This window comes from Aulostomus chinensis, chromosome 2 (assembly GCF_037954235.1).
Source record: "Aulostomus chinensis isolate RoL2024-O1b breed Wild chromosome 2, RoL_Achi_v1.0, whole genome shotgun sequence".
Lineage (NCBI taxonomy): Eukaryota > Metazoa > Chordata > Actinopteri > Syngnathiformes > Aulostomidae > Aulostomus > Aulostomus chinensis.
In genome coordinates, this window is record NC_141321.1 from 12,913,597 (window position 1) to 12,934,125 (window position 20,529).

The 20,529-nt window shown below is 43.5% G+C and overlaps 1 protein-coding gene across 4 annotated transcripts in view; it reads right to left on the reverse strand.

Moving 5' to 3' along the window:
- The window catches only part of nav2a (neuron navigator 2a), a 200,667-nt gene that overhangs the window by 49,082 nt on the left and 131,056 nt on the right, over positions 1–20,529 (reverse strand). For 3 of the 4 annotated variants that reach the window (XM_086179515.1, XM_086179514.1, XM_086179513.1), the window contains 8 exons: positions 17,171–17,243; positions 16,114–16,354; positions 15,766–15,822; positions 12,810–12,943; positions 5,492–6,728; positions 3,581–3,690; positions 3,393–3,501; positions 1,752–2,159 (listed from right to left, as the gene is read on the reverse strand). In XM_086179515.1, coding sequence (XP_086035641.1) covers positions 1,752–2,159; positions 3,393–3,501; positions 3,581–3,690; positions 5,492–6,728; positions 12,810–12,943; positions 15,766–15,822; positions 16,114–16,354; positions 17,171–17,243 — 2,369 coding nt within the window. The remainder of the gene's footprint in view (positions 1–1,751; positions 2,160–3,392; positions 3,502–3,580; positions 3,691–5,491; positions 6,729–12,809; positions 12,944–15,765; positions 15,823–16,113; positions 16,355–17,170; positions 17,244–20,529) is intronic. The other variant, XM_086179516.1, reaches the window with a different exon arrangement.

Below are 20,529 nucleotides of genomic sequence, written 5' to 3' on the forward strand. Positions count from 1 at the left end.
TCATCAGTCTGTGTCTATTTTAAATGTTTAACCCACAGGGCAACTCCACCCACCCACCCACCATACACACCCTTCCTCACATGCACACACTTTCATGGCTCTGCAGCTTCCATCCCCCCATCAAACAGCCCAATCCAGTCAGCCTGTTTCCATTTGAATAAACGCTCATTTCTCTAGCCATCCATCAAGTCATCCCATGGGCTTTAACAGCTGAGAGCATCACATACACACAGCTAATGCTGCTAATGCAGGAGATTCTTGAGCCCAGCGAACTGAAAGGCCTCCTCCTTCAGGGTAACCACCTCTCTCACAGCCAGCGTCCTGCAGCAGGTTCTCCTGTCCTCTGAGCTAGGACTTGCCTCATTTGGTTCGATAAATCAGCACTGATACTCCCACTACAAAGTACTATGGTATTTTATTTCAGAGATACAATTAGGAACCCCATCTTGCTCACACACAGCAGGTGTTAAGAGTCCGTCAACAACTAGCACAGTTGTCCAATAGGAGGGCAGCAGGCAAGTTCTGATCAGTCAGATCGGTTTCTCTGCAGATCTGAATATGGAGACACAGGGCAGTGCCCAATACAGACCCCGAACTGGAACAGGATGTATAATTAACATTGGACTCGACATGGGACAGACAGTACACTTTTTTGAGAATGATGTTCAAATGTAATGTTGGTCTGATGTCATACTCACATTTTATACTTAAACCAAGCAAAAAATTTAAATCAAAAAAGATTAACATTGGTAAGTTAGGAAAAGAACTTCATACCAACAAACATCAGGTGATGTCACAGTTATCTTGGCATCTGCCGCATATTGGTCACCTGATGTCACAACCTTCATCTGAAAATCAGCATCTAATGATGTTGATGGACACTTGTGTGACCTCAGGAAACCTGTTCAGCCTGTGTGCAAACCACTGGGCCAAGTGACGACTGAATATGATACCGGCAGGCTGCAACAACCAGTGATAGATGCTAACATGTCACAGACAGACCAGGCGAATTACAGCTGCAAGAGAGAGACAAAGCTCCTGCTCACCTGCCACGCTGTGATTTTGGTTTGACCTTTGTCCACTCAGCCACTTACAAAAACATTTGAGGTGCTTCAGGAGTACTTAGCTCCTTTAAAATTCTCAGCTGCCTCAGGGCCAGTGAGTCGGTGTTAATCATCAGGACTGTAGGAATTCATAAGAAACACCAATTTTAAGTGACGTGAGGAGATAATATTTGTAATCGGTCACTACCTTGGCTGATCTTGCACAAGTTTTCTATATGTACTTAAATTTGGACTTAATAATAGCAACTTCACTACCAGAACCTGCTTCTGTCTCAGAGGCTTTTTGATGCAATCTTAGGAAGGGTTGACACCTTTTACAGCTTCATCAGATTAGAATGATGACAGCAAGGATTTATATTATAGTGTGGTTGCCAAAGTATGCAAGGGGCATGTTAGAACACACTGGCATATGGGAACAAATAAATAAGCTATCAGTATGTCAGTGACTGCAGACAGAGAGATAAGATACTTGTGGGATCTGGGCTATACAGTCTGAATGTTGCTAATGCTACTGAGGCTAATCTGTGAGTTAACATCTTGCACTTGGATCACAGGCATGACCTGTGAGCAACAACGCTACTGCCCTCTTCTGGCAAGCATGTTAGTTTTCCTTTCACTTAGTAAAAATGTGATAAGCAACTTCCCTTTAAGCATTAGAGATTTATGTGTCCTCCATGGTCCACTCACCCGCTGGTGACATCATCAGTGCGTGCAGGGTTCTTGCTGAGGACATCACCATCGCTCATGTATCCAGTGACCTCCATGGTGATTCCATCGAGGTCCCCGTCCTCCCCGGCTCGATCCCCAAGATCCACACTGCAGAGGGCCCCCCCCCTGACAGCCAGCTGCCGCCTGAGGTGTCCTGGGTACAAGTACCGCCCCCCCTGGCCACCAGCCACCCGGCCAGCATATCCATTCCCAATAGAGGGGGCATCACCCGCCTGCAGACGAGGACTGGACTGTGCCAGTCGCCATGACGACAGGGAGGGCCGGGTAGAAGTGATGCTGAGGATGCTTCGCCCCCCTCCGCTGTTGTTGCCGCCCCCACCACTAATATCTGTGGTGACGCTGCCGTCAAAGGTGGTTTCCAAGGTGCTGAGCAGGAGAGGGGGAAGATGGTGAATGGTGAGATGAACTGCAAAATATACTGTTATACCAGCGATATACTGTAAATAATAAAACAAAAACAAGTCTTGTGTTTAACTGAAAACATTCATGTTTGACGATACATGTCAAACACACAAAATTAACCCAGCAAGCAGAGAAGGCAGGGACATGAGCCATGAGCTCTAACAATGTTGATGAAAATTATTTAATTCAACATTTAAAGAGCATTTTGAAAATTCTAAATTATTTAAAATGAAGTTCCTATAAAGTCAAATGTTTACTTACAAAAAATACTTTGTTACATTCTGAGAAGGTTTTGGGGTAAATAATCTGTTGTCTCAACCAATATTTTTTGAATATTTTTTATGATGTAATTTGACAATGTTAAACTATTCTTAGATAGAAAGATTAACAGACATCCTACCCTAAAAAAACAAAAAAAACATTATTAGAACATTAACTGTAATAGTCACAAAAAACCTTTAGAACAAAATGTCTAGCCGGGATGGATTTCTCAACAAAAATATTACAACTAAGAGGCATTTACAGAGAAAAAAAACACAATACACAAAACAAATCCACCATATTTATTTGAATTCAGACCGTCTAAAACAAAATAACAGGATTTGAACTTCCCAAACAGAGACTAAACTAAATCTGGACAGCTGGATCAACACAAGGCTCAAGGCCAGAGCAGAGGTCAAAGTTCTGAGGGAGAAAACAAGATTAGAGTTAGCCCTGAATCAAAGACGACATGAAAGACATGCCCTGTGATCAAAGTCAAAGTAGCCTTGAAAGAAGGATGAGAAAGCAGCAAGAAAAAAGAGCTAATACCTGTAAACCTCGACAGACACAGTCTGCTGACCACCAAGCAGCTCAGTCACAGACTCAAATCCCAAACATTTTGCCTGGTTTGACCTGTTTACTGTTCAGCCGTAGCTGTAAGGCGCTACACTCTGTTGATCCCCAAACACTAGAGTTTTGTTTTCTATTGTATCACATTTAAGACTTCTTTGTGAATGGTCGGGATTTGGTTTGTTGAAAAGAAAACGCTGATTGTTGTTTTATATTCCCCTGCCTTGATAAATGACCAATAACGAATATTCTGTTGACCTTATTTACACCTGAGACACATTTACTTCATTATTACACTCTATAAATGACCATTTATTTTGCTGCACCAAAGCGAGCAGCAGTTAAAGCAGCTGACTGGATGTTTACCTGTGTGTGACCTGAGTTCCTCGCAGGCTAGACATGGTCTCCTCCAGGTTCTGCCGCAGGTCTGCTATATTTTTGACCGTACGCAAGCGCCTTGTCTCTGGGTCTTCACCTGAGTGAGACAAAAACAAAAGCTCAGAAAGATTTCACAGCACAGTCAAGAGAATCAGACTACAGTGAGTAAAACCTACCTGAGAGGTCCTCGATGGAGGACTGGCTGGTCTTGATGAAGGAAACGTCCCCCACCCTCCCTCCTGAGCCGGTCTCAGTGTTCACTATTCCCTCGCCGTCTGTTTGGGATCTATAGAGTGAGGGATCAACATAGCAGTAAAAAAAATCAATTCTGAATTATTGAGAATTCAGTGGGAACCTAAATGTCACAAATGCAGGATCAACAAGATTAAATCTGCTGTGTTTCCAGTCTTGTGACCATGGTCCGATATGAATGGCTGCTAAGCCCCAAATACCAGTAAAGTTTGTCTTTGCGGGATCAATCAATAGAGCTCACAAACAGCCCGGCTGGCTGCTTTTTGAGACTATGTTGTCAGAGGTCCTCAGTAACAAACAGCCAGATCCTTGACTTTGACCTTGGTGACATTGCACACAAAACCTCTAACTGCTGTCTGCACTGATCCACAGAAATGATCTGTTTATTAATCCTCTAGATAAATGATTTAATCGGGATTTTCTGAAAGAGTTCTTCGGTATGTAACAGGTAAACCCTTACCATCAAATATCCTCTTTCTGACAGCAGGGTGTGGTATAATCATGGAGGAAATGCTATCTGACAGGTATATAGTAAAGACGGAAGTTCTGGAGCTCTGAAAATGGGTGTGGATCGTGGAGATCAGGATGTGCAGGGGGAGAAAGGGCAGCACTGTACCAAGTGTTAAGAGAGTAATGACTGGCAGCTTGAGGAGACGGTACTGAGCTGAGAGGGACCTCCTTCCTGATCACACATGGGACCAGGACAGAGGTCAGAGGCACACCGCATATTTGCCTTGGTTCATGTGCGCAGAAATGAACAATACACACACTTGGAACAAGCACACGTGAGAGTTCTGGTTGACAAGGGTCACACGCAAACTGGTGGTTAATCAAAAGCCAAGACAGTCATTAACAGCTTAAACTGAACTGTTACTGCGTAGAATAAATACACTTCAGAAAACACACCTCAAGTTAAAATTGCAGCTGTCGCATAAGCTTCTTCGTAAATTTTAACATTATTCTGAGTACAATGTGGACTTGTTATATCACTGCTGTTACTGTGTTTCTAACTACTAGCCAGCCTTCCAGTATTCCTCGAGGAAAGATAATCAGTAAAGATCAATACATTTTTTACAAGGCTTCAACTGATTTATTTTACTTTATACCAAGGGCTGGGTGAGTACCTGAATCTGATTGGCTACTGGTACAGATACTAAATAAATCCGGTACAAGTTGCCTGTTCTCCTAAGCTAATGTGCTGGACGCTGTTCAAGTGGGGAGGACGAGCAAGTTAAACGTACTTATTATTACATATCTAACCTCAAATATAGATCGTTTTTAAGTTTCAAGTTTTACACATTTTTCCAAGTATGAATATAATCATTTACATTCTCAATATGAGGTCAGTTTATCCAAAAAACATCAGCTTGTAAGTTTGAGTTTGCAGTTTTCGACTGACCTACGCTCTGACTTAGAGGCAGCAGCACACAGCGGCTGGAACAAACCCGCAGCCTCCATTCACCTTCATAAACCCTACAACACTTTGAAATGATTTGAAGTGTAATACACATGAAAATAAAAATGAACGGTCTTGGAGGACTCAGAGGCAACCATCTACTTTGGCTCAATATTCCAGGTTTTGTTGTGTTCCTATTGTGAAAAATCTCCATTAAAATGATGAATTATTATTTTCTTTTTAATTCGAGTAAATCCTGATCATGCGCTTTGAGTGTTTGACCTAAGGTTGCTGATTGATTTTTAACAAGTGAGGATTTTTCTGTTAAGTTTGGGACTAATAATGGAATGTAGATTAATCTCCAAATCCTAATTAGTTACTGACTGAATGTGTAATGATGCTGCACCATGTGACCCTGGGCCAGCCTGGATCAGCTCACCTGTACATAAAAGGTGCGACAGTAGCCATGTTGGGGTGGCTGTGGTGCTGTTGGGTCTGAGGTAGCTGCACACTGACTGTGTTGCTGGCTGTGCTCTGTGTGTTGCTTCCTCCTGCTGCAGGGGTGGCGCTGGTCTTCCCATCATTGGAGGCCAGGCTGGAGGTAGTGCTGGAGTGTCTGCTGTCCCTGTCCAGGGGACCACGGTGCATGGCGAGACCACCTCCTAACCGCATGCTCCGAGGCCTCTCCCCCGCCTCTTTCGTCCCCACTGAGGAGGATTTACCCCCGCCTCCTGGGGCTTTGCCTCCTGGCTTTGGTATTCCGCTGTGTGCAGGGGTGGAACTCTCCTTTTTGGCCACTTTACCCCCTTTGGGAATGAAGCTGGCAATTTTAGAGGTCCTTTTGCTTGAGCTGTCCACGTCTCCAGCAGCAGGTGCTACTTCCTCCTTGAGCTCCTCCCCCCTGAGTTCTGCTCTGTCGTGCACAGAGATACGTTTGCCCCCTTCCTTCCCTTTGTCCTTTTCTTTCTCCTTCCCCCTCTCCTTGTCTTTCTCAGGGCCTTTGACTGAACCCTTCTTGGCAGTCAGAGCTCTGCTGAAAGTGCGCTGGGCGATGCCTCTCAAGGCAATTTTGGGGCTGCTGGCAGTTGTGGCAACAGTAGCACCTGGCGAGGGAGCTGCTCCATTGCTGGTCCCATTCATCCCCTGTCTGACATTGCCATCCTCCTCCTCCAGGGGGTCAGTGTTGGAGCCAGTCTCGGCTCTCTCTACCTGCCCTGCTACAAGCTGCCTGGCTGGTGCAGTGTTATCAGTCTGGGCTCCTACTCCGTTGGAGGAGGAGGAGGAGGAGGAAGATTTGGAGCCTCCTTTACTGTTGAAGAGCTTAAGCTTTTCCAGCATCGATTTCTGAGTGCCGCTTTTAGGAGGAGTTTCAGTGACTAAAGCAGCCTTACAGGTGGAGTCCTTCTCCTGCTTTGTGGTCTGCATGGCAGGTGGGGGGGCGCTGGTGGAGGAGGGTGTGTGCTTGGAGCTCATCGACTTGCTTCTCCAGGGCTTACTGCTGCTGTTGGGCTGGGGAATGGCTGTGGAAGAGGAGGAGGATGAGGATGAAGATGATGAGGGAGGAATCAGGGGGGAGGTAGTGGTGGGGATGCTGGTGGAGGAGCTGACGGTCACGGCAGATGACAGAGCATGCTCAGTCATCACCAAAGGCTGTGAGGTCACGCCCTCTGAGGAATCTGCAACAGAAAACAGACATGTTACTGAACAGTCACCTAGGAGGGTACAAATGAGGAGGATCTGGGGGAGAGAAAAGAAACCAGATGCTAAGGGTGAGTTTTGTGTGACCTCGCACAAAGTAGCCTTATAAGGGCCTGGAGGCGGCCTGTGTTGATATAGCCAAATGTGCCTTTACTTTCCTTACAACTAGCCACCAAAACTGTTAACAACCCCTGAGCACTAACAATGAGAAGAGGCCATCACAAACTGTTTATAAAAACAATGAGTTGCAGGCTCAGGAGCTTTAGAGTTCTGCCAAGCAGACTGAGTCAAGGAGCAGCACTGGACTTATATGGACTGCTTTGATCCGCGTCACTATGCTTTACAAAGAAACACTGTCTTGTTACGTCTGCTGACATGTGCTTCACAATTCATAGTATCGGGAAAAAACAACTACAATTTAAGATGAACAGAAAACCTCTATGCTAGCAGAGTTTATAAAGTCAGTATGTTCCTCTAAATCACTGTTGCAAGATGATCAAAGAAGGACAATCTGTAAGCCTGCAACAAGTGACTCAGCTGCGTCTCGACTTACCAAAAACGGAGGGAAAGGGAGAATCGATGAAAATCCTGGTGTGAATCACTCTCCTAACTGTAAGAAATAAAGTTTCCTAAGAGCTGCTGAGGTTGTCACTGCATGTGTTTGAGTGTGTATGTGTGGGTTTGTGTGTGTTTGTGTGTGTGCAGAGATGAGCTGCCAGCAGCAAAGTTCAGACCAGTAACATTTGAATATTCAAACACCAACGGCCAGACAGAGAGAGGGCCTGTGCACAGAGCACTGGAAGGAATGAATCATAACAGTTCCATTGCAACACACACCTTGTATTCTGGATGTACGCACACACGCATGCACACAGACACAGACACAGACACAGACACAGACACACACACACACACACACACACACACACACACACACACACACACACGCCATTCTTTCAAAATCAATGCTGCTTTGTTGTCCCCTCTCATACAACTGTACTCTTTTTAGACATTCAGCAGTGTCCTGCTATTCCATCTCATTGTAATTGGTCATCTTTAAATTACTCTCATCATTTTTTTTTGAGACTCAACCTGGGTTTAAGAAACATCAGTTTCTTTAAAAGACCCTGTAATGTATCTCAAACGTGTTTTTTGATATACTGCAGGGGTTGCTGGAGCGTTTCGGTCTCTTCAAGTTTTCTCTCATGCTCTATGTACCTTGGAAGTTGGTGAAGTGGTGCCAGAAACCCGACTCTGCTTCAACAGTACCTTTAAATGAACAAAATCAGGCAGGCTACCATATGGAGGTTAATTCAGTTAAATGATCTCAAACCAATAAAAGTTTAAAAAAAATAACAGATCTCACTGCATTTATAATTGTTATCTGTGATGCTCCATGTTCATTTTGTTATGAGTGTTGTTTAATTCATGCTAACAGCAATTATCGCACATTCTGATAATATCCCTATGTCTTATTAAGTCAGGATGAACATAGAATAATGCTGTTTACCTCCCTCTCATCTGGCTCTCCACTTTATTTTATTTTCACGGCGCCTTTCATGCCCTAATTGGAAAAGGGCATCCGCTCGCCGCCTCTCCTTTCTCCCTCTGTTTAGCATTTAGCGAGAGCAGCCTGAAACAATGCAGCTATTAGGAGGTGATTAGGGCCCAATTAGCCATGCTAGCAGTTAGCGATTGGAAAGTGGGTCAGCTGGCCTCCCACTGAATGAGAGGGGAACCTGGTGTGATTATGGAGCAGGCAGAGAGAATGAGGGGACCGGGATTGCAGGTTTGTTGACCAGTGAAGCTTTGATGTAGACCAGAAGGATGGTTTGTGCAGGCCTTGAATAGGGTCCGCTTAGATTACAAGTCAGAAAGGAACAGATGAAAGGCATGGAGAGACCCCGAACAGGGGACGAGCTGTGATGGCTGGACCCAGTGACCAGGACTGACATGTTCCAGTTAGGCTGCCAAGTGTGAAGGTTTACGGTCAGTCTTCAACATAGCTGGTCCAAAGTGACAGTAGTTGACTGACGACTCGTATCATAAACTGTCCTTGAATAAAAGATTCAAGATTAAACAGTCCAAACACACTAAATTAGACAATTGTTGATAACATTTCAGCTGTTTATATTTTTGTAAGTTCAATTCAATTTTCCAGTCATGTGATGAGTGCCCACTAGCTGCTATAAAGACAACATTTTGGAAAGAGGAGGTTAACTATAGCTGAGTGCCTCCTCAGACTGGGAACATTCCCATTTAACAGGAAAGCATTTTTTGGTGATCTGAGGAAATGGAAGCTTGTGGCCTGTGAAAACGGCTCAATCTGTTTTCATCTGGCCGTATTTTGAGAAACCAGCTTTTCATTATCATTATCAATGCACGTGAGGAAACACTTTCCCCTCAAACATAAATAGTTTCAACTTGCTCTGAGAATGGGTCACTGACCCCATGACCTTTTGCAGCCTCAGGGCAAATCCTGACACTAAACTGCTCATTTTGGAAACATGTTGAAAGAATTTTCGTGTTTACAACTCAACTGCTTAATTACAGCAGTCATTAGGGATCAAAATAAAGAGCTGAAAATGACAGTAGATGGGTACACCCCCTGGGGACAGAATTATGGACCACCACTGCACTTCACGCCTGCCTGCCACAAAAATCTGTCTCGCCCTTCCTTCGTCTTTCTGTCTGTCTGTCTCTCTCTCTCCTGATAACATCAAGGCATTTAGAGGAATCAGCCAAAGCGGACCCTCTTTTCACGGATGGTCACCCTCATGTGTGTCTGTGTGTGTTCCCAAGTGTTAATACCCATCTACAACTGATTAAAACCATATAATTTCACATAAGTGTCAACACTCTTCTCTCTGTATGTGTGCATGCATCTCAAGTTAAGGGGGGGGGGGTGTTGCTCTGAACTTCAAACACTTTAACCTCAATGCAGTTGTATTTGTGTGTTCACACAAACAGGCAGCGAAGGCACGAGAGTTCGTGTCGGCTGACACTGTTTAGACATCACAAGCCCACCAACTCTTCTCATGGTCACAGTGGTCACAAGACATGAAGCTCAAGCCTCTCAGCCAGTCAGTGACCACAGTGTTGACCTGAAAATTGCCCTACTTACTAACACAGAACCACTACATGTGGACAGACTGGAAACATGTGCTTTAAAACCCACTGTACACAGAAGACTTTTCACACGCATAGCATAGAGAAAAGAACTGTGAGAACACAGTTACATTACTTTTCAGCTTTGTTTTATTCACTGACCCATGTGATGGGGACATGAATTGGTCTGCATGCACTCACTTTATAAAGGCCGCTCGACTGTGCACTGACATCCTTTGTTTATTTATCTACCAAGTGCTGCTCTCTGCAGATGAATAGTGTTAAATGCACCCAAATTGCATGTTTCCTTCTTATGACTTTTAGTTCAGTTGTGTGGTTTATTTTTTTCCCCCTCTTATTTAGTATTACATCACTCAGCAGACAGCGCATACAGATAATGCAACGATGCTGACAACCACAATGTTCAATAAAGGTTCAATCATATTCTACACAAGCTGAGCTCCAATCCTATCTGCATTAGATATCAGCAGTGAAAACCTGATTTCAGTCAACAACAAACCTCCACCTTCAATAAATTCGCAAACACTACCTTGTATGGCACAGTTTGAAACTGCAGGTGTTTGCTCACTCATCATGTTCTGATTTCAGAAGCCCCCTCTCTCCCTCTCTCTCTCTCCCTCTCTCTCTCCCTCTCTCTCCTCAGTCATTGTAGTCCAAAAAGTGAGAGGGACAGCCAACTTTTGTGTTTGGAGCGAAACTCTGAAAGGTTTCTCCACATGAATACACTCAAACAGTGACGCTGCAGCTCATTATAAGGCTATTCATTCTGCGAAGGAAACTGCTACACAAACAAACACACATAGAAGCACATGGGCAAGCAAAAAATGTGCACATACACACACAGATGCAACCCACTGCCCTCTGAGCTCTTTGTCGGCCGAGGGACTCCCGGACCCTGTCACCTTGTGTTACTGCAGAGCAGGAGAGAAGCTTCAGGTCTGGTTCTCTACTGTACAGTCGTGCGGTGAAGTGACTCCTTTCTGGTGTCAGAGCCGATGACACAGAGCAGATCCGGCTACACAATGGAAGCTGCAGGTGTCTCTTTGACCATCTGAACCTGCAGCTACAACATCTCATAGCCTGCCTGTCTCATTTAATGTGCAGCATCAAGTCTCACAATCTAAAACAACAGACATTTCCAGATCTGACGGAAACTTATTACTCACAACTTAGTGAAACAAACAAGCAAACAAAAGCATGTTGTTGGGTATTTGTAGACCAATATTCTTTCAACTACATCAACCTCATTACGCAACTCCTCACACAGAACTGAAACCCTTCCTTCTGCAGCACATAAACACATAAATCACAAACAGACACAATAAACCAGTTAAACTGACTGAACCTGCTACCAGCGGCTACATTACATGCAACAGACTCTCACTAAAACCTGCCTCTATGTTTCTACACATGCAAGGTGACAAACCTCATGGGTGCTGCTGTTGTCCAGAGTAACAAGGAGAGACGGGGATGGACAGCAGAGTCCCAAACCCTGGCAAGCCATCCTGAGCGTGGAGGAGGAGGAGGAGCAGTGTGATGCTGTGCTATGTCAAAGGGGAGTGGCTTGGCACTATGTCAACATCAGAGCCAAGGGGAGGGGTTACAAGGGATTCTCATGCTACCTGCTGCCAATCATACAGCTCACCGACAGCCTAACATCTGCATGTCAGGGTGACGGATCAATTTTGTTCCCGAGGTAGTTTAACAACATCGACCGCATTCTATGTCTGACTTTTACTGTAATTAATGCTGCCTTTCTTCTTTTTGCCAATTATTTTCAATGTTTCTGTCACAGAATAAATCTGGTCAGCATCTTGATGAACATGAACTATCGCAACAATCAATTTCATTGACACATCTGTGGCCCACAAATCACCTGCATGGCTCCCACTAAACATCCATTAATATCCACACATAAGTAAATACAAAGCTCTGTATCCTGTATTGCCATCACTCCCCTCACACCGATATGCTGACATGACACTTTCCATCATTCAGTAGAAAACCTTTTTTTTGTGTGTAGAATGACGCTCATTGCTTTTAAAAGGAAGTCAATAACTGGCAGAGTAATATTACGGATAAACATTCTAAGTAATATGGCATTCTACAAATATTCAAAGACACCTCCATCTCTGGACCTGTTAAACACTTCCACAGAAACGCATCTGTCCACCTCCCCAATATTCACATCAGCATGAATGGCCCACAGAGCTGCTCACAGTGTTGGTCCCAGTTCATTTGTTACAGTTTAGGGACAGGCAGTGCCAGTCTCTCTCTCTTTCTCAAGTACACACAGACACAGACACACGTTTGTCTTTCACTTTCCCTCGGTGCCCCTCACTCTGGGTGGTCAGAACTCTGTCTAATACTGGGTAATGAGTTTGGACTGCGAGCACTAACACAGTCTATATAAAGCTTTGGCCCACTGAGTGGTGACAGAAGCTATTTCAAAACAGGTCTGACTAAATATATTACAAACACATACTGTACACAGCGCATGCACCAGAACACTGGCACTGTGCAGACTGAGTTTAACTGGGTCACAGACATTTGGAATAATGAAAATACAACAGCAAAACATTGAGTGTTTATTGGACGAAAGCATCTCGATGAGCTTTTGCATTCTGTGTTGTTGGGAGAGGAAGTGTGTGCCAGTACAGCGCTGCATGCTAAAGGCTATACATTCATTTATGGTGCATATGTTTTCTCGGTCTCAAAGCAGCAGCGCTAACGCCGCTTCCACAAAAAGAACCGCAAGGATTCATACTCAACCTGAAAATAAAGGACCAACAGTTTCAAAAGCTGCAAGTTAATTCAGTCTTCATATATCAGGTATTACCTGCGACCCCTCTAACACACACACACACACACACAGTTTAGAGGCTTCAGAATAGAACATAAGCTACATCAGAGCTGCACATGACACCTACCTTTGTTTAGGTGTGAGTTGGCTTTGGTCTTGTCATTGAAGCCCTGGCTGCGTCTGTTCCCAGCAGCACTGACCGAGCCTCTTGGAGTGATGTCACCGCCAGCAGTGGACACCCTCGCAGTTGGGCCGGGAAGTCTGAAGGACAAAGACAGGGAGTGTAGAAAGAAGCAAAGGATAGAAATGCAGGAGCAAAACAGGGTATTAGTTTGACTTGTGACTGTTAGAAGAGTGATACCAGTTTATGCAAAACTGTCTGTAATTCAGCTTAAAGCCTTTATCTCATGCACTGATTCAAAGCTGCAGCAAGCAGAGAAGCTGTTCTTGTCACAGGTCTTGACCATTAAAAGGCAGAATGTCAAGTTTTTTGCAAATGATGATTAGTTGCAGCAATTATTAAACTGACAAAGGTCCAGTCATCAGACTAGGTAAAGGAACCAAAAACTCTGGAGTACTCAAATGTGGGTAACCTTGTCTTGAACATGTAAATAATATATGCAGTAAAGAGCAATAAAAATATGTCTCTGTGTATCCAAATGCGTTGTCCAAAAATTAAAAGCACATTATTAATGTCTACAATAACACTACACTTGTCTTTTAAAAGAACAACTTAATAACACAAATATATTGTCACAGTCTTTTCTTCTTCTTCAAAATGTTGTTAGACTACAACAACCTTTAAAGTTTAAACCCTGAGGAAGATGAAATATCCAACAGACAAACTGGGTTTGTTTAATACATTGTGGATTTGCAGTTTGGGACCTACATAAACACACAAGAAGCAACTCTGGAAGTGACTGGACATCCAGGGTGTTCTTCATGAATTTATAACACTGGTGTTCTGGACAGGGATGGTGGTGGTGGTGGGAGGGGGTCTCTGCTGTCCACCCATCATGCTTCTCAGCTCTCACTATCTGAGATTCTTTTAGCAACGATGAATGTTCCAAAGATAAATGTTTACATCTGGATAGTGTTCAGTCTCAATGTAATTTGGATTAGAAGCTACACACAGTGTAACTAGTGTAAACTAAGTTATTATTTGCTTTTATTGCTCTGCAGCCCACACACACACACACACACACACACACACACACAGCCAGCTAATGGAGACAGATGAGCCTCCAGCAGTGCAGACGTATCTGAGCAGCTTCAGATTACAAAAACAGCTTCTTTATTTCCCTACAAAACTTAGACAGGACCCTGGCTGTGCGTAACTGCTGGAGAAATTACTGACACCTCAATGCCCTTGTGACAGTGGACTAAAGCCGGGCAGTAATCTGACAAGGCAGCGAGACACATACGGTGAATGAAATGCTAATTTGCAGCAGTGCTAATGCAGTGGCAACATCATCATCATCAGGGAGTAGCAGGCGGATGCTGATAAGCAGATTACATCTCTTTCATTCAGACCTTCTGTGCATTTGAAAACTCTCATTACCGGCACGTCGTTTACTCTGACTGACCAGGATTCATCAAGAGGTGCCTCAAATCATTTGACCTTCAATTATGGCAAAGACAGACTGAGTCAACTTCCTCACTTCATTTTTGAGCCGACTGTTTTTAAGAAATGATCAATAGGACCTTTTTACTGAATCCATGTTGATATGTCTTTGCAGAGTAGACACAGGTGCCATTAAAACCTCCAGCCCTCCTTTAACCAACATCACTTTATCAGCCTTACGGTCCCCTAAGAAAAACCTACCATAAAAATCATCAATTAAAATGTTTGGTCATTTACATCAGGACTGGTGTTAAAAAATTGGACAAATATTTATTGATTTGTAAATTAAATGCAACCCTTTCACTACAAAACTACTTGAAAAACTAAAGAAAAAAGCAACATTGGTATTTTTGCATTTTAATTTTGTTCTACTATATTATTACTATACATACTATTAAATATAAAAATATGTGTCACATTATCATTTAATGGTACGAACACAGTAACCTGCAAAAAAATGCCATAAAAAAACATTCATAAAAACGTTTTTACACTTTCGATATGTTTTGTGTGGTTCAGTTGTTTTTAACCAACATCAGTAATGATTATAAATACACACATTTATTCATTTTGAGAAGGTTAACCCTTTAAATTGGTTAATTAATGTATTAATGCACCAGTGACAGCAACACAGATGAAACATTCAGCACTTCCAAATCATTATCATAATAATGATGATAAAAAACTGTTTAATGTTCTGCTGAAGCAGTCCACCTGCTTTTTGTGGCGGATAACAACAAGAGTGAAGAGATCCAGCTCTTCACCATGTAGCTACACATGCTGGCCAGAAGGTGGTGCCGTTGCATCACTCTGGAGAACAGTTGGTGTTAAACAGGTGCATCACAAACAGAATCCAGGATGGGTGGCATGCAAAACCCCATCCTAAATCCAATGTCAAGGTGCATCATCACATAATACGACTAAGCATGCTGAAAAGTGGCAAGTGCAGAAACTCAGGAGCATCAGAGCAACGCAGACAGATTCTGAACGACACGACGTCACAGGACGGACTCACATTCCAGCCACAGATTCTTTCTGCATTAATTATTAATGTCACATTATATGGGGGATGTGCTTGTCAGGAAACCCCCCCCACGCGCACGCTCACGCTCACACACACACACTTACTTAAGGGTTATCTAAAGGTCTTTCACAGCCCATTTACCAGACTTGCCAAATGAGGCGCGCTGCCAGACAGTCAGAGTAGTCTAAAAACGGGCCCTCGAGCTTTAGCTCTGCTCAACACTACCACCCATGCATATTAGATAGTGCTCGTAGTAGAGATTGCCCTTAACCACAGACAAAGACACAAAATGAAAGTCCTAACAGTAGAAAAGAAATGTTATCTTCGATTAGGGGCAATGTCTACCGTCCTATTTCCAGGAATGGGACAGGAGCGGGAATATGGTGGGAAGAGAGGGGAGAGGGGCAAGAAAACAGAGAGGTAGAAGGCGCTGACCTAGTGGTCTTTTTCTGACCAAGGGAAAACTTGAGCAGTTTACTCTGAGACCCACTCCTGGAGGAGAAGAGAGGAGAAATATGGAAGAGGACAGAGAGGTCAGGTTTACAGTTAAACATGACAGGAAGTGAGAACAGGAAGACAGGTGTGACTATGATGGATTAGAAAAGATAGGAGGAATACAGATACAGCCACTGACCCCATCTCAAGGTTAGCCCTCTAATCTTAACAGTTTCCAGAGGTGTCATTGAAATATGAGGAGGAATAATATTGAGGAGGACCCAAAGCAAACACAAATGTGTCCATATCCTCATCATTGAGTCACTTTGATTTGATCTGGAGCCTCACCTTGACTGCATCTCGGCCTGTGCTGCTTTCTGGGCTGGGAGGGCAGGAGTCCCATGCGTAGACTGGCTGAGCTGGGCTGGAGCGCTGCTCTGGTGGCTCAGCGGGGGATGCGTGCTCTGAGGCTGACCTGTAGTTTGGAGAGCAGGCTGGGAGTTCTGTCGCTGTGCCTGCTGCTGCTGTTTGTAGCGGGACAAGCTGAAGAAAAGTCCGAGGATGGCTTTCAGATTGCCGTTCCGAATCTCTGAGGGTCCAACAGACATCGTGGAACATTAAAAATGGAAAAAGCAGATGAAGTGAAGGATGAAAAGACAGATACAAAAAAAAGTGGATACTAAACCTTTAGGGGGATTTTGCTCCTTCAGGAAGACTACTGTTGAAAATCTACTTAAAACTAGTTTTCTCTGTTTTACCATACTTAGACAATCATAAACTCCTTTATGCTGGTTAAACCTGGTACTGCTGACTGACTGAGACCACGTTTTGTATTATTGTGCGCATTCTGGCATATAATTTCAAAATTTTATGGAATCTAAAGTGTATTGTTTTAGAATATGACAGAATCAAATCATGTTGTTTGGCAAAGAGCAAATAATACAATGAAAACAAACACTCCAACTAATTTTTCCAGCCGGGGCTGCCCATACATTTTTCCAAATACTCCACCAGTCGATGGCCAATGTTGATGAGTGACAATCACCATTTCTGCAGGGCAACTTCTCCTCCCCCATGTATGTGACAGTATCAAATCAGTTTGATGCTTTGAAGGCGTAACAATTTGATTGCCAATGAATATTGGTCCAGAGCATTTGCCTGATTCAGCTCACTACACCTACTTCAGATCTCTATTTGAATCCAGACACATGTATTTACCGGTAGGTTAAACAGACAGTGATAATGACATCCCAGTACACCTCCACAGTCTGGCTTCAGTGTAGTTCAGAGCTTCTCAATCATACTTGACAGATAATTGTGCAATTCATCATTTTTGGGCATTAGTGTGTTGGCCTGGACTGCTCTAGGAATTTCTTGTTCCAGGCAGGGCAGACGGACAACTTACCCTCTGCAGACAGACCCTGGATGTTGACTCCTTTGGCTGCCAAGAAACTGAGGCAGGCGTCAATGTTCTCAATCTGGGTGAGAAAGACACACACACACACACACACACCGCTGTAAAACACTGCTCCCCGCTCATTTTCATTCAAATGAACATTTTGTGCTGAAAGTGATAAGGAACCATGCAGCTCCGTCTTTTGTGTTTCTCTCCATAGACCTAGAGGCAAAACAGAAAGTGAACAATGACCTTTGTTCACCTGCAGAAAAACAACGTTGGCTCGCAAAAGAAGAGCTGAGCAGTGACGATAATGAAAGGAGCCCAATAAAAATCATGCTATATGTCATGCTGTGAAGTTTATTGTGATGTTTATTGCTCTGAAATCATTGTACTTCTGAGGTGTAAACTTTTGCCAATGACCTCATGTTAAACTTTGTGCATTACACTAAAATGTTGATAAAAGTTTGACTAGCATGTGTCATATTCAGGATGAGATTTCAAAAATTACTTGGTAGCTTTTCTCTAATGTGTAATATATATAAATATGTATCAATAGATTTATAGTAGAGGAAGTGAAATAAGCTTTCCACTGATTATAGCTCCTGATGTTAAACTGTCAGACCGAGAAACGGACAAACAAGCACTGACAAAACTTTCAAAATAAAGAGAGAAGCATGTTGACGTACCAGTGTTGGGAAGTAGTGCATAGAGAGACTGACTATACACACACACGCACACACACGCACACAACAATATTGGTCACATGACTACATAATCAAAACAGGATTCAAACCACGCTGCTCAGCTGTCGCTGGAGGATTCGATAGGCAGACAGGCTTTGTCTAGAGACCATGTGACCTATTATACCACCAGTCTGCTGGCTGCTCATGTAATCACAAAGTAAACCACATAAAACAAGTCATCACGCAGAGTCCCAGCCGATGAATGATGGCGTGATCAAAGTTTACCAACTGTTCAGATAAGCAAACACACCACGAATGATATCATGTGGCCCAGCCGCTGTTCTCTCATGTTACATACAGGAGTAGAACATACACGAGTGCTCTTCTCAGTACGTGTAGGGGTGCTGGATCATTCTAGCCTGACATTTATTACAAGTGGGAGCAGGTTTGCTACACCCTGGGACTAATCTACACCTGCAAATCAGCACACTCACAACAAAGCCATTACAACCCAGATTATTGTATGAGATTATTCTACGGATATAGCGCCGTGATACTCAGGCACTTTCTCAACTAAAACACATCTGAACTGTGTCCTTTGTAAAGGAGGCCGGGTGTGGGCTCCGACCGGGAGGGTCCTGCTCACTAAAGATTAATGACATGATTACACTTAATATGCAGCGACTAAATATAGCTTGACCTACAGTTCCCTCGGTGGGTCCCCTGTTAGGAAGGTTCCGGCTGTGAGGTGAGAAGCTGAAGTGAAGCCTTCATTAAAGTACGCTCATATCAACTGATTGTCCATACTGGAAGTGTGGAGTACTACTAAATCTATTTATCCTGATCACTAAAGCCTGTTGGTATTATCATTCAAATCCATCCTTTCCACTGATTTACTGCGATACTAGCAGATCAATATTGCTTATATCCACTAATTTATCACATTTAGTTGCACCCTCAACGTTAAAATGAATTAATTCTGCTTCAGCTGACTGTTTCATTCACCATATAAATCATATTAGTCACACCAATGACCATATATAACACTGGAATCAATTCACGTATACCGTCTAGATTGCTCATAACTGTATTACACTCATAACTCCATAATCTAGATTATTACTACCAAGCAGACCTGTGCTACTTGGCCATCTGATATTCGATGACTGTGCCCCTCCAGGTTTGAGACTAATTCAAAGCAGTGGCACTGGGGTCTGCATTTGTTAGTGTTACATGAATGTCATCATTTGTCCATGTCAGCAACTGCCTGTGAAATCCATCTGATTATCACCAAAAATTTGTGACCATACAGGCTGTACACAAACACAGCACGTCAGCACACACGCACCAGTATAGCCTCCCGTTCTTCCCAAGTTTCGCTAAAAACAACAGATCTGAGAGGGCTTCTTTCTAAATGTCTCACCCTCTTCTAGATTTCTGTAGTTGTTAATAAACTTGAAAGGCTGTGAGTGTATCCACGGGACAGGAAGAAAACTACATCCTGCTTCATATATTAGGACCCCCATTAGCTTGCAAATTAATGATACCTGGTTTCTCACAAATGGAGAGAACACAAAAAAAATCCATGGGAATCATGTTAAGCAAGAATGTGTTAAACCGCAGCAGGAATAATGATAAACATTTGTTTGAGCTACATTTGGGGATAAAGACAGAAAAAAAAGAACAATTATAACAAATCTTCATCGGGTCAGTTTGGCGTGAGTCATGTCAGAATGTTAAGAGCTTGGGGGTCTTGAGGCCACTGATTGAGATGAAACAGCAGTGTGCCCCTGCTGTCATTCTGTGACCTCTGACCCCAGAGCAGCTGTTTGAGGGGCTGACATATGCTGTCCCTGAAGGTGACCCAGCAAAAAACTGTGCAACAGGAGGAATGCAGACCACGAACCACTCTCAACACCACAGACTCCTTAAAAATAATAACCCTTTTCACCCCACAGGCTTTCTTTAATACCCCTAAAGATCATGTGAGAGGCTGAGCCATTCCCCCACTGCCCTGACGTCTCCATTTTAGCTCCAGCTCAAAGAGTGGCGGCCTACAGGAAATATGGTTCATTACGATGCCCCATCACAAATGCCAAGCCTGTCCTGCTGAGACTCACCCTCGCCTCGCCTCGCCTCGCCCCGCCCCACCCCACCCCACCCGGGGGATGAAAATACTGAAACATCTTGCTATTTAAAACCTGTAGAGACCCAGAAGTCCGAATGACCATCACTCAGTGATGCTGTTCAAAGTCTGGGCTCAGCCAGCAAGATCAATCACTCCCTCCAACATCTGCCCTTTCAAGAAACCTCCCTCATGTATTGTGAATGATAGACCAGACTCTGATGTTACTGCTTATCAATAACTGAAATTACAGACAATATCGGTAAAAATGACAACTGATTGATTAATCACCAATAACTTTAACACATTCAATAAAGTTACCAGCAAGCAACAGAATGAGGCTGAGCAAACACAGTGTGTATTCACAAAGCTCCGTTGTAAACGACTTTAAAGGTCAGTCAGAAGAGAAGAAGCCTCATTACGTCAGAGTCAGACAGACATAACTTTGCTGATCCCTGGGGTGATGTGAGTTAGGAAATGTTACAGTTGCAAACAGAAGTCAAAGTATGAGATGCTCAAATATGTGCATCATATCGCTAAGGCATATACACTGTAAC